The sequence below is a fragment of the Bos javanicus genome, chromosome 21 (assembly GCF_032452875.1).
Source record: "Bos javanicus breed banteng chromosome 21, ARS-OSU_banteng_1.0, whole genome shotgun sequence".
Classification (NCBI taxonomy): Eukaryota; Metazoa; Chordata; class Mammalia; order Artiodactyla; family Bovidae; genus Bos; species Bos javanicus.
Genome location: NC_083888.1, coordinates 28360241 through 28373213, shown reverse-complemented (window position 1 = coordinate 28373213; position 12973 = coordinate 28360241). Strand labels below are relative to the sequence as shown.

Here is a 12973-nt window from a genome sequence, read left to right as displayed (position 1 = left end):
GTCTACACAGCAGTCTTCACATGCTAAACAACACATGGCTGTGGAAGTTTGAAAGAGGACTCAGGAAGGCAGAGGAGTCTCTTGGAAGGAAAAGTTACTTAATCATTTGGGCTCTGCATACTATTAACATGGTACCTTTGTGACAATGTCACTGGGTCTCACCTAGATAATGTACACCAGGGCTAGGGCTGGAGCCTGGAAGGTAACTCTCATTTTCATGAGCAACCACAACTATTCTGGAAGCCCTACAGCATGACACCAAGTGCCAGGGGTGGACTGATCAGGCACTCTAGGAAGATTTCCCGTGATAATATGATAAATGCTTTATCTTTCATGGTGTCACTGAACACCGGGGGAGAGAACGTCAAGGAGGCTGACCCCTCTGTGGAACATTAAGTTTGGTGGTCCCCTGTCCCCACTACCCATATTCCTGACAGACTGAAGGCACTTAGCAGCCCACTGTTAAAGAACATGTCTGCAGGTCAACCAAAAGCCCACCTGTGTGGGAAACTGCTCAGGTCTCAGCAGGATTCTGACCTCAGGAAAAGGTTAAAACCACCTGCCAAGCCAGCCACCACAGCTGCTCCGGACTGGCTCCTAGTTGACCTTCTCCAGAGGCTGACACAACCTGAAAGCATCTAGCTGTTTGATTTGCTTACTATCCCTTCCACCTGTCATGAACTCTGCCGCCCACAGGATGGGCACATGCACCCAGCACCTTGGACGCTAGTCAGCTGACCAAGGAAATCAACACAGGTTTACAAGTTCCAGGGTGGCATCTGGTATGAAGCTAGGTGACAGTTGTTACTCCTTAAGTGAGAAAAACTAACACACATATGCAAGCTATATATTTCATTACTTATTTTGTTTATGCTCTTTATGAATCACTTTTAAATACAGTGTCATGAATGTTAGATTTATTAAACATCAAACTTAGAAGATCACAAAACCCACTGTTCTACCCTTTAGTGTGTGACTTTGTACAAGGTGTATCTGACAACATAAACACCCAAAGTGTGGTCGGCTGGTTTTCAGACACTTACGGCCCGGGCCTCCTCATCCTCGAAGGTGAGGAGCTCCACAGTGGCGTCCCCTTCCAGCGGGCGGTCCAGGTCCCACAGCTCCCCATTCACTTTAGCCACCACGGTGGTTTCCGCTAGCTCCTGACTGGGGAAAGGACAGTCATGTGGGGTTAACCCATAACAGACTAAAGCTATTCCTTAAAACAAAACATGAAATTAATTTCCAGGGTTTGTTTCTTTCTTAAGTGGAAAGTACAAATGTAAACTAATAGGATAATTTTTTAAAAAATTTTGTGACATTTAAGTACAAAAGGAATATGATTTGTTCACTGTAAAAATTCAGAAAACAGAATGCACAGAAACAAAATCACATACATCTTACCACCCAGAGATAAGTACTCACAACATTTATACATCAATATAAAAACTTTGAAAGTATTATTCTGCTTATGCTATCTGATAACCTATTTTTTAAACTTTGGCTTCCCTGGTAGCTCAGCTGGTAAAGAATCCACTTGCAATGCGGGAGACTTGGGTTCAATCCATGGGTTAGAAAGATCCCCTGGAGAAGGGAAAGGTTACCCACTCCAGTATTCTGGCCTGGAGAGTTCCATGGACTGTACAGAACTGTTCCATGGACTGTTCCATGGACTGTGACCCATGGGGTTGCAAGAGAGTTGGACATGACTGAGTGACTTGCATTCACTTTTTAAACATAACAGTAAACCATGACATTTTCTCCAACAGCAGACAGACTTGTAAAACATGCTACCTGACAGCTGTAGTAGAACTAAGATTTGCCTAATGCACCCACTATTTCTGGGCATTTCGGTTATAATTTGAGGGTTTTGCTTTTCTTGTTTTATTTTGGCAGTGACAAATAATGCTGCAGTGAATATTCCTGAATATTCATTGAATATTAAATATATCTTAGTTCCTGACTATTTTCTCAGGAAAATTCTATAAGTAAACCTGGGCTTTGAACTTTTAACAGCTTAACTGGACTACATTGCCAAATTTTCCTACCTGGAGAGGGCCCAAGAATACCTTTCTCTGTGATCTCAGGGAGTACAAAATTATGTCTTCTTGGCAATGTAATGTTTTCATTTGTATTTCTGTGAGTGCCCTGAGCCGGGGCACACCCCTGTGGTTAAGAGCACACACTCTGGGGTCAGGCCAACCTCAGGTTGAACCCTAAACAATTTACTCAGTTTTTCTAAGCCTTGCTTTCCTTATCAGTAAAACGGGAATTACAGGACCTTCTTCATATATTTATTCTGAGGATAAAATAAGGTGTGGGCTTCCCAGGAGGCTCAGTGGTAAAGACTGCCTGCAATGCAGGAGATGGCAGGAGATGGGGGTTCGATCCCTGGATCGGAAAGATACCCTGGAGAAAGAAATGGCAACCCACTCCAGTATTGTTGCCTGGAGAATTCCATGGACAGAAGGGCCCCAGCGGACTAGAGTTCACAGGGTCGCAAAGATTCAGACTCAACTGAGCAACTAAACAACAACAAAAACAAGGTGTACTCATAATCAGAACTTAATAGATGTTCAGTATTACTGTCAAAGGAGTAGAATCTCGTTTTCCTCTCTGCTGGCCAGGCCAGGCAGCTCAGGGCCCCTCCAGTCCATCATTTCCATACTCTACAGTCAGCGTCTGGCCGGCCCTGCAGCAGGAGGGGGCTGTGTGGCTAAGGTGGAGGAGATGGGCAGAAACACTGCCACATCTCTGCCTTTAGACTATGCAGGGCACCAATCCACCCCCTCCCGGCCCTCTGTGGATGGAACACAAGTGAGCTACAACCTTTGGACTACACAGACAAGGCAACACTGTACCAGACCACCCAGTAGCCACACGGAAGGACTTCAGGTCCCCAAATGAGGGTATGGAGAAGCACTGCCTCCCAGCCTGGACCCTGCACCCCCCGACTGCTCTGAGAGATGCTGACCACATTTAAGCCATGGAGTTTTCTGTGGCCTCCACTGCAGCAGTTTAGCCTGCGTCTTAACTAACACAGAAACAAGGACCTGGAAGTAATAAGACAAATTATATGGCACTGGCTTAGCAGATGGGCAGCGGTTACAAGGAGAGATACTAAGATGCGCAGAGCTAACAACTCTTGTTACAGCGAAATGAAGTATCTTGTAAGACTTGCAGGCAAAAGATCTGCTCACAACGCCTGTAGCACATGAGCAAACAGGTAATGAAAAGGCAGAATGTTGGGATATGCCAGGGAACTCCTGTGACTTATAGCAAAAAACTACAGAGGATGAGATGGTTGGATGGCATCATCAACTCAATGGACATGAGTTCGAGTAAAACTCTGGAAGATAAATAAGGACAGGGAAGCCTGGCGTGCTGCAGTCCATGGGGACACAAAGAGTGGGATACAACTGACTGACTAAACAACAAGGACAACCAGACCAAGAGGGCTTCCCAGGTGGCGCTAATGGTAAAGAACCTGCCTGCCAATGCGGGAGACTTAAGAGATGTGAGTTTGATCCCTGGGTCAGAAAGATCCCCTGAAGGAGGGTATGGCAACCCACTCCAGTATTCATGCCTGGAGAATCCCATGGACAGAGGAGCCTCGTGGGCCACAGTCCATGGCGTCACAGAGAGTCAGACATGACTGAAGCAAATGAGCATGCACACACCAGACCATGGGATGCTCAGGTGAGACCTGTTCTGCTTGCAGCAGAGGTGGCAAGGCAGTGACAGCCCTTCTCAGAGTCCACACAGGGACAGACAAGATGGGCCCGTCCAACTGCACAGGTCAGAGTAAGGGAGCCACTCTCCCCCGGCCTATGGTATGTCTAATCTTGGTCCATTAAATGGAGGAAGAGACAAATGAGTCAAGTACAAAGCCAAGGAATAAAAGGGTGAGAAGTCCCGGTCTAGGAGAACTCTTTAGGAAGATTACGCTCATGTGAGACTGATTAGAAGGTTCTGGTGAAAGGCCTACTTCAGTTAACTGCTTGAGGGAACTGTTTTGCAGAACAAACCATAAGCCCCACTCACAGACACCTGTGACTGACCCTCAGAGGAGCCCGGAGACCCCCACCCCCAGCTTCACCATGTACACCAGGGGAGCGGCACCAAACACGCAGCCTCCATACCCAGTGGCTGTCCGCACTTGAGACGTGGCAGGTGAGGGCAAAGGATGATGATGGACCTTCCAAACTGCAAAACCAGGCCCAACAGAGGACAATGGGCAACCAAGCTACTCCCAGAGAACAAAGGGTGGCCAGACAGGCCAACCCAAGCCAACAGGACCCGAGGGCTCCTGAACACTGCCTCGGTGCCAGCTGCACTGCTCCTGTGTGTCCCAAATGACCGTGACTGCATTGATTCCTCACTGTAACCCATTGTCTGTTAGTTTGCTTGCCGCCGGCTGATGGGTGGAGGGGGGAAGGCGGTTGTGTCTAAACTCAGTCCCGGGCTTTCTGCTGCCGCTGGGGGTGCCTGGAGTTGACTCACAGGGGAGAGAGGAGGGACGGTGGGGCATGAGACAGGGGGCTACTCACAGGGGTGTGGACATCAAGGGACACGGCTGGGAGACACTGTCCCTGATGCCAAGAGCCTTTTCTCCCGTGACAAGAGTACCTGGACTGGAAATGCGTTAGGTCAGTAGGAGCTGTGTCTCCGTTCTCCCACAGCTCAGCAGGGCCTGTGACTTCATATGAGCTCACAGCCCCTAGGGGATTAAAGTGTGCCACTCTGGGGTCTTGGACTCAAAGCACCCTCATTCTTCAGCTGCTCCTCCCCTAGCCTGTGAGCTGGTCCATGGGTGACACCCAGCCTATACCCCAGACGCAGACAAACCCCACCTAAGGGACGGCTGAGTGACAAGATGGTGAAGGGCAGACCAGGGTCCATAGATAACGGCCTGGACCAGAGATACCCGCCAGGAGGCCTCCGCCACACTGTAAGGGGAGAATGTGGCATCTGTCTTATCTAAGCTGCGGTCTCTGAGGGGCTTCTTCCGGCAGCAGTTTAGTCAGGAGCCCCAAGGGCACTGGCAGCACAGGTGACTGACTGATTCCCGAGGGGCCCGGAGCACTGCTCTTCTATCAAGCTCCCAGGTGACGCCAGTGCTGCTGGTGTGGGGACCACAAGCCAAGAGCTACTCATCACTGAGCTATCAAGTGTCCTTTGCCCATTTTTTTCTGTGGGGGTGTTTTCTGAGGATAATTGGCTATGTATAGGATGACTGGGTCAGGACTGGGGTTCAAACATTTAAAAAAGACACAGCACCTCTGCGTCCCCCCCTCTAGCAGGGCCACTCCCCTCAAACTCTATCAATATTAACTGTTAGTAATAAACCTTTGATAGACCAATAGATATAATACACAATTAATTTGCATTCCTAAGACTATTTTTTTCTTCTGAAGTTTTCATCTTTTTCCTATTAATGTGAAAAACTATGTAAGGAGAAATCATTTGTTTTATATGGCGCATTTTTCTCACATCTGTCATTTCCCTTTCTGTGGTGTCATTCTTATGCACAGCTATTTCTCCAAAGTGATTTCAAATCTTCCCATCCTTGCCTGAATGATCTGGACCTTAAGCACTGCACTTCGGAAGGCCTACTACGCTCCTTCAGAGCAGGAAGAATCATCTATGCAATCCACTCTCAGGAAACCAAGGCAACAGGCAGAATAACTTAATAAAACTATTATTTTTAACTTTATTTTTGTATCCAGCCACCTCACTGCACCCTTACCAAGAGTTTTTCAGTTACTTCTCTAAGTCACATTTTTAGAGTTTCCTCCTTGTTTAATTGTCCTAACTGCCTGAGTTGAATTCTCAGTCATTTCACTTTTTTCTTATTCGATAATAAAAGCCTTCAAGCAAGACAAATCTGTTTTTGATCACCACTTCAGATTTATTCCACAGATGCTGAAATGTATTCTCCTATAATAAGTATTTTCTGAGACTTCCTTGGTGGTCCAGTGGTTAAGACTCTGAGCTCCCAGTGCAGAGGGTTTGATCCCTGGTTGGGAAGCTAGATCCCACATGCTGCAACTGAGAGTTTGTTTGCCACCAAGACACGTCACAGTCAAATAAATAAATAGTTTTTTAAAAAGAAGTATTTTCTAAGCATATTCCTTTCTATTCCTAAGAATACTTGTTTTTATTTCCCTTCACCTGAGTATCTTTAAGTTTTTAATTTCCTAGTTTTGTTTTGTCTTGTTGCCATTTAATGTTTACTGAGTTCACAATGGATTTCATTTTGTTCACAGAATGCTAACTGTATGTTTCTGCATCTTATTCTGAGGAGCTGAAAGCACAACCACATGTCCCAAGAAAGAAGGCACCGTGTGGGCCACAGAACAGAGACTAGGGAGTAGCCATGAAGCCTACCTTAAATGTTACCATTCAGACCATGTCATCTTAACTTTGGCCTATTTGATCAAGAACTGAGACAGGTATATTAAAGCCTGCTACTCTTGAGTTCTTATAATTTTGCATTTCTGGTGTGATGCTACATTATATAATCCATAAAGGGGTGTAAAAAGTTGGGGATTACACTGTTCTTCTATTTTAAAAATAAGCCCCGGTCTGCCACTCAGTGACTGTATCCCTGAGTTCTGCCACCTGAAGGTAATATCATGACCTCTGCTTTCTTCTTATCAGGTATGTCTGATGTGGCTAGGCCCATCCTTTAGCTCTGGACAATTTTACTTTGTAGACAACTCCTGCAACCCCTCTGTCATCAAACTCTAGGGTGGTTTTAACCTGGTGCCTGTGGAAATGAATGTCACTGACAGTGCAACGAAGAACACGGCCTAGGATGAAATGACCTTGTTTCCCGAGCTTGGACCGTCTCTTCAGTGCAGGGTAGCTCAGACTTCAATTCACTAACATGCATATGACTCTCCACGAAGAAACAGAAGTTTACTTTTGCCTCAAAGCCCATTTTCCCCATGCATCTATCCATCTTTCCAGGAAAGCACAGGAACAGATGGGAGGGCCCTCGAGGGTATATGATGTAATAGGATAAAAAAACACAATCTTAACCACAGCTTTCAAAGGAATTTGAGGATCTGAATTGTTGAAAAGTTTGCTTTTTAAATAATAAGTTTATTTACATGGCAGTTCTAAGCTACAGCTTCCACAGAATTTTATTTAATGCCAGGAATTAACATTAGTCAGAACAATGTAACTTCACTGAAGTGTCTAAAGTCTAGGAAGATCAAAGCACCTATTCTAGGGCTGATCATAGGTCTAACACATACATCTTCAATTTATAATTAGTAAGCCTTATTTGTACATTTCTAGAGAGGTTTTAATTTTCAGAGTATCTTCCATATACATTATTTCATTTAATATTTACAACCTTATAAGGTAAATGATGAAAGTATTATCATTTCCACTTAAGGTATAAGAAAACAGGCTTGGACAGCTGGAGGGATCTGCCCACACTGGTCCAAAGACTCACCCATGGTTATCTACTGGCAGAAGAATGGCTTGGAGTCAAGTCTGACAAAAGACCTGTAAAATCTCACGGAAGTATCTTGATGATAAACCAAGTCAATATCATGTCGCCTGTCAAGGATTATAGGCACTTTTCTCTACTACCTATTTTTATTAGAACTCTAAAAGTTGGACACTTTAAAGAGGTAGAGACTGTATTCTGATATTAAATTACTTATTAAATGGCCTCTTTAGAAGCCAAGAGGGAATAAATAAACTGATTACATTTAATTTATTCAATTAAGAAAAAAATACTTCAGCAGCCCCAAGAACACACTCCCACCAAACTCTGGCACAGCACTTAACACTATCTGCTCCACACTACAGTTTACCTAATCTCTGCAGCCAACTGGTAAGGCGTTGTTTTCCAAGCTTCCCCTTTCACTGTTCTCCCATCAGCCACTCTTACTGTGATCACATTGCTTGAATCTCCCTTCTTTTCATAAATGGCAAGTAAGAGCTGATGATCTTTCTTCAGTATTTCAAAAAACTTCAATCTTTCCTTCATAAAATTTGGTGGATTCTTCACCTGAAAGCCATCAGAATACAGAATATTGTAAGGTTAACACACACAGCCCACTTTTTTTCTAACTGCTCAGCTTTAAATAAGCCCCACCCTCCTCAGTAGGCCCACGGCATCCCCCTGCACCAGCCCCTGCTGCTGCTGCTGCTGCTAAGTCGCTTCAGTCGTGTCCGACTCTGTGCGACCCCAGAGACGGCAGTGCAGCAGGCTTCCCCGTCCCTGGGATTCTCCAGGCAAGAACACTGGAGTTGGTTGCCATTTCCTTCTCCAATGCATGAAAGTGAAAAGTGAAAGCGAAGTCACTCAGTCGCGTCCGATTCCCAGCGACCCCATGGACCGCAGCCCACCAGGCTCCTCCGTCCATGGGACTCTCCAGGCAAGAGTACTGGAGTGGGGTGCCATTGCCTTCTCCTAGGCTCTGCTTTAACTCCCACCCTCTAGAGACTCCCCTCTACAGGGCTGACCCCCTCCCAACTAAGTTCCTGTGTGCTCCTGTCTGACTGTGACTCCATGGCCTGCAGTCCACCAGGCTCCTCTACCCCTGGGATTCTCTGGGCAAGAATACTGGATTTCCTTTTCCAGGGGATCTTCCCAATCCAAGGATTGAAGCTGAGGCTCCTGCATTGGCAGGCAGGTTCTTTACCACTGAGCCACCAGGGAAGCCCAGGTCTCACCAAGCCATGCAAAGCCCTCCTCTTCCAACTGCTATACCCACTGGCATCGCCCTTCTCTGCACACTTAGCAAGTGTGTGCACAGAGCCACACAACTCAGCCCTTAACTGATACACTATCTGAATTTGTTCTCTAGTTGTTTCTCCTATTTGTCTTAACTCCTCAACCCCAGGGATCTCTGTGAGGCCAAGTACTCCTCCTCTGCTGCTACCAAATGTTGATGTGCTTTATCAGTTCTCTCCAGTTGCTGTAATGACTTATATTAAAAAAGCAACAAAGCCAGTTTCCTTAACACAAAAGAAAAGCTCTGCTGTCTCAACTTAGACTAAGCAGTGCTTTATGGCTGTGTGGCTGTCTCATCTCTAAGATAAGATAGCTTTTTTTTTTTTTTTAATCTTTATTTTTGGCTGTGCTGTGTCTTTTTTGCTGCACAGGCTTTTCTCTAGTTCTGGTGAGTGGGGGCTACTCTCTAATAGAGGTGCATGGGATTCTCATTACAGTGGCTTCTCTTGTTGTGGAGCATGGGCTGTAGGTGTGCAGGCTCAATAGTTGTGGCTCTCAGGCTCTAGAGCTACAGTTCATGGAGTCACAAAGAGCTGGACACGACTGAGCACAAACACACACACACACACACACCCCCCTGGGCAATTAACTATTAAGCATATTTAAATTACAGGTTATTTCCATATATAATATTATTTTAATATTTATATTATTATTTATATGTATTATTATTATATACACAATAAAATTACCTATTATTTCCACAGCAATGACTTACCTCATTGTCAGGGTCGATCTCCTTTTTAACGTCCTCTTCTGGGCTTTGACTAGGAGGAGGCTGACAAACGGAAATAATAAACAACTCATACCAATGACCACAAAGAGCAACAGGTTTGAAGCCTAAGGAACAGGGACAGGGGAAGGCAGCATGCATCCCATATGAGAGGCTCTCCTGACCACCACCTTCAACCCTCAACAGTTAAGTGGTTTTCTGGGGTTCGGTCCTTCCTGTCTGTGCACTTTCATACATTCTTGCTAAGTGTACTTAATGTATTTTGCTCTTTAATGATTCTCCCCACCCCAAATCTTAAACAATGTCCCTGGAAGTCGGTTACAGAGCTGTCACCAGCGACTTTAAATGCACTATTTCAGGAAGGTGTTACCTAGGAGCACCACAGTCCCCTGGCAAAAAAGTGAGGAGCATCCACAGTCTGAGCCACAGCAAGAACTTAAAATACCCTACACCACTGGAAGGTAAGTGAATCAAAACAATAAAATGCATGCGTGCTTAGTCGCTCAGTCATGTCTGACTCTTTGCGACCCCAAGGACTGCAGCACGGCAAGCTTCCCTGTCCTTCACCATCTCCAGGAGCTCACTCAATCTTATGTCCATTGAGTCGATGATGTCATCCAATCATCTCACCCTCTGTCGCCCCCTTCTCCTCGTGCCCTCAATCATCAGAACACTATTAAGTGACAAGGTTAAATACGCAAATCTCAAAACAGACCTCCCCCCATCCCCGCCCCGGAAACAAGGCAAGGACCAAACACCTCAAGCCACCTGTCGTCAACAGGTCAGACAAGCCATTCATCAGAACGAAGGGAAGGGTTTCTATAGGGAGCTGCTGGTCTTCCGCTCAAGCAAAGAACACTGAGTTTTAAACACCGCAACATTTTTTTTTTTTTTCAAAGAAAGGAGAACCCTATTTCTGCCACCGAAGAAAATGAGTAGCGGACAATTTAGAAAAGCTGAGGCTTCACTGCCTTAGGTCAGCCTGGAAGTCGCTGCAAACGCAGCGGCCCTGGGGTGTCTGGCCTGCGGTGGGCTCTGGGCCCGAGCGGGGTCGTGGGGGGAACGGGGAGGAGGTCCGGTCTCAGCACCTTCCTGCCGCCCCTCGGTCCTCAGCGCATCCGCACCTGCCGCCCCCCCAACCCCCGGCCAGCGGCGAACCGCCCCGCCCGACAGACAGCCGCCTCCTCCGTACCTGCGCGCCTGCGGCCGCGCGCCCCGCCTCTGCCCGCGCCGCGCTCTCCAGCCGAGCTTGGTGGCTCAGCTCCTCCGCAAGGCACAGCCGCAGACGGTACAGGCAGTGGCGCAGCTCGCGGTTCTCTGCCCGCAACTGCGCTACCTCGCGCGTGAGGCACGGCCCCTCGGCCTGGCAGCGGTCCGGCGCGTTCAGCTGCTCGTCCCTCAGACGGTGGACCTCCGCCCACAGCCAGCGGATGTCCTCCTCCTGCCGCGCCAGGCGCGACGCCACCGCCTCAGCCGCAAGGGCCTCGGCCGCCATGGCGGCAACCTTGCCTCCCACACGCACCGACGCCACGCGTGGACAGCCAGCAGAGAAGGGGCGCACTGCGGGGGCGGGGCACGGCTGGCGGTATATAAATAGGGGGGGGCGGGGCGCCAGGGCAGGGTGGGGCTGGTTGTACACTGCAGAGGCGGGGCGATAGAAGCTGACGGGGAGGCAGATACTGGGCGGGGCTATAGGAACTGTAGGGGCGGGGCGATGTGGAAGGGTGGGGCCGGCCGTGCAGCGCAGGGGCGGGGCGATAGTAGCTGAGGGGGGCGGAGATATGAGGCGGGGCTCTAGGAATTGTAAGGGCGGGGCCATGTGGAAAGGTGGGGCCGGCTGTGCACAGCCGGGGTGGGAGGGTAGGAGCTGGAGAGGCGGTGCCATAGGACCTGTAGGGGGCGGGGCGAAGAGAAGAGGCGGAGCGAAAGGTACTGTAAGGAAGGCGGGGCAATGGGAGGGGTGGGGCCGGTTGTACACTGCGGGGCGGGGCTATGGAACGAGGGGTGGGGCGGTGGAGAGGGGCCGGGGGCCAGGAGCCAGGGAGGGGCGGGGCAGGTGGACCCAGGTTGGGCACTCTTTGGGGCTGGAGAGCACTAGGTACAGGCAGACTGGCCTGTACAGCGGTGTTGACCCTGAACAGGTACAAAGTACCTTCAGAGCTACCAGTATGTTCAGTTCAATTCAGTCACTTAGTCGTGTCCAACTCTTTGCAACCCCATGGACTGCAGCACACTAGTATGTTGCCAAAATGCAAATTGTCCAAAACCTTGGGAACATCTCCCTTCCCAGAATGGTTCTTGGCTTTCCCCTCTCAAATGCTGGCAGTCACCATTCTTTTAACTTGCCCCCACTAAAAAGTGGCCATTGAGAACTGACCTTCTTTGGCCTCATGCCAAGGCTGGCCAAGTGCAGAGGCCAAGGCACCAGGGCATTCAGATCACTACGAAGATTTACATCTGATGGCACAAAATTGCTAGCGCCTTGAGGATAGGGCTAATGCCACATAGGTCTTTGTGTCCCTCATAACCATGAGTACACACCCTCCCATAGAAGCAACACAAATGGATTTTTATTAACATTCTTAAGGCTTGGGACGTGGCAAACCTTGTTCTAAGGTCTTTACACAAGTATAAACTCCTTTAATAGATACTCATATTGAGAGACACAGCCGTTTATAGGTGGAGAAACTGAAGCAAAGAGAGGTTACATGATTAAGAGTGGAGGAAGGAATGAGCAGGTGGAGCACAGAGGATGTTAGGGCGATGAAGCTCCATCTGATCCTGTAATGACGGACACATGTTACTATGCATTTTCCAAACCCACAGGATCTGAAACACCAAGAGTGAACTATGCGCGCTCTGGGTGATAATTACATGTCAATGTAGAGTCATCCTTGTAACCAAAGTACCCCTCTGGTGGGGGATGTTGATAATGGGCGAGGGGGAGGCTGTGGGGGGGGCAGCAGGTACATGGGGATGCTCTCTACTTTCTGTTCAACTTTGCTGTGAACCTAGAACTGCTCTAAAAAATAAGATCTGTTAAGACAGGGGTCCCTGTGCCCTGTTAGGAACCAGGCTGCACAGTAGGTAAGCGTTAGGGTTAAGGTCAGGGTATGTTTGAAACGGGGCTTCCCTGATGACTCAGCAGTAAAGAATCCGCCCACAATGCGGGAGCCATAGGAAAAATAGGATCAATCCCTGGATCAGGGAAGATCCCCTTGTGGAGGGCATGGCAACACACTCTAGTATTCTTGCCTGTAGAATCTCATGGACAGAGGAGCCTGGCAGGCTACAGTCCATGGGGTCACAAAGAGTCAGATATGACTGAAGCGACTTAGCAGGCAACACGCATGTTTGAGACGGCTTCAAATCTTCATACATTCTGGATTAAAGTCAAGGCAGAATATCCTGAGATTACCACAAAAGTACTGAAAAGCCCACTTCCATTTCCAATATCCCATCTTTGTGAAGCACAGTTT

At 48.0% G+C, this 12973-nt stretch overlaps 1 protein-coding gene across 3 annotated transcripts in view; it reads right to left on the bottom strand.

The window, feature by feature from the left end:
• The window catches only part of TARS3 (threonyl-tRNA synthetase 3), a 44127-nt gene extending 33049 nt beyond the window's left edge, over window positions 1-11078 (bottom strand). The window contains exons 1-4 of one of the 3 annotated variants that reach the window (XM_061394650.1): window positions 10687-11078; window positions 9480-9539; window positions 7836-8032; window positions 1044-1167 (exon numbers count right to left, since the gene is read on the bottom strand). In XM_061394650.1, coding sequence (XP_061250634.1) covers window positions 1044-1167; window positions 7836-8032; window positions 9480-9539; window positions 10687-10989 — 684 coding nt within the window. In that variant the 5' untranslated portion in view covers window positions 10990-11078. The remainder of the gene's footprint in view (window positions 1-1043; window positions 1168-7835; window positions 8033-9479; window positions 9540-10686) is intronic. The other 2 variants (XM_061394649.1, XM_061394648.1) reach the window with 2 other exon arrangements.
• Between the last annotated feature and the right edge of the window lie 1895 nt (window positions 11079-12973).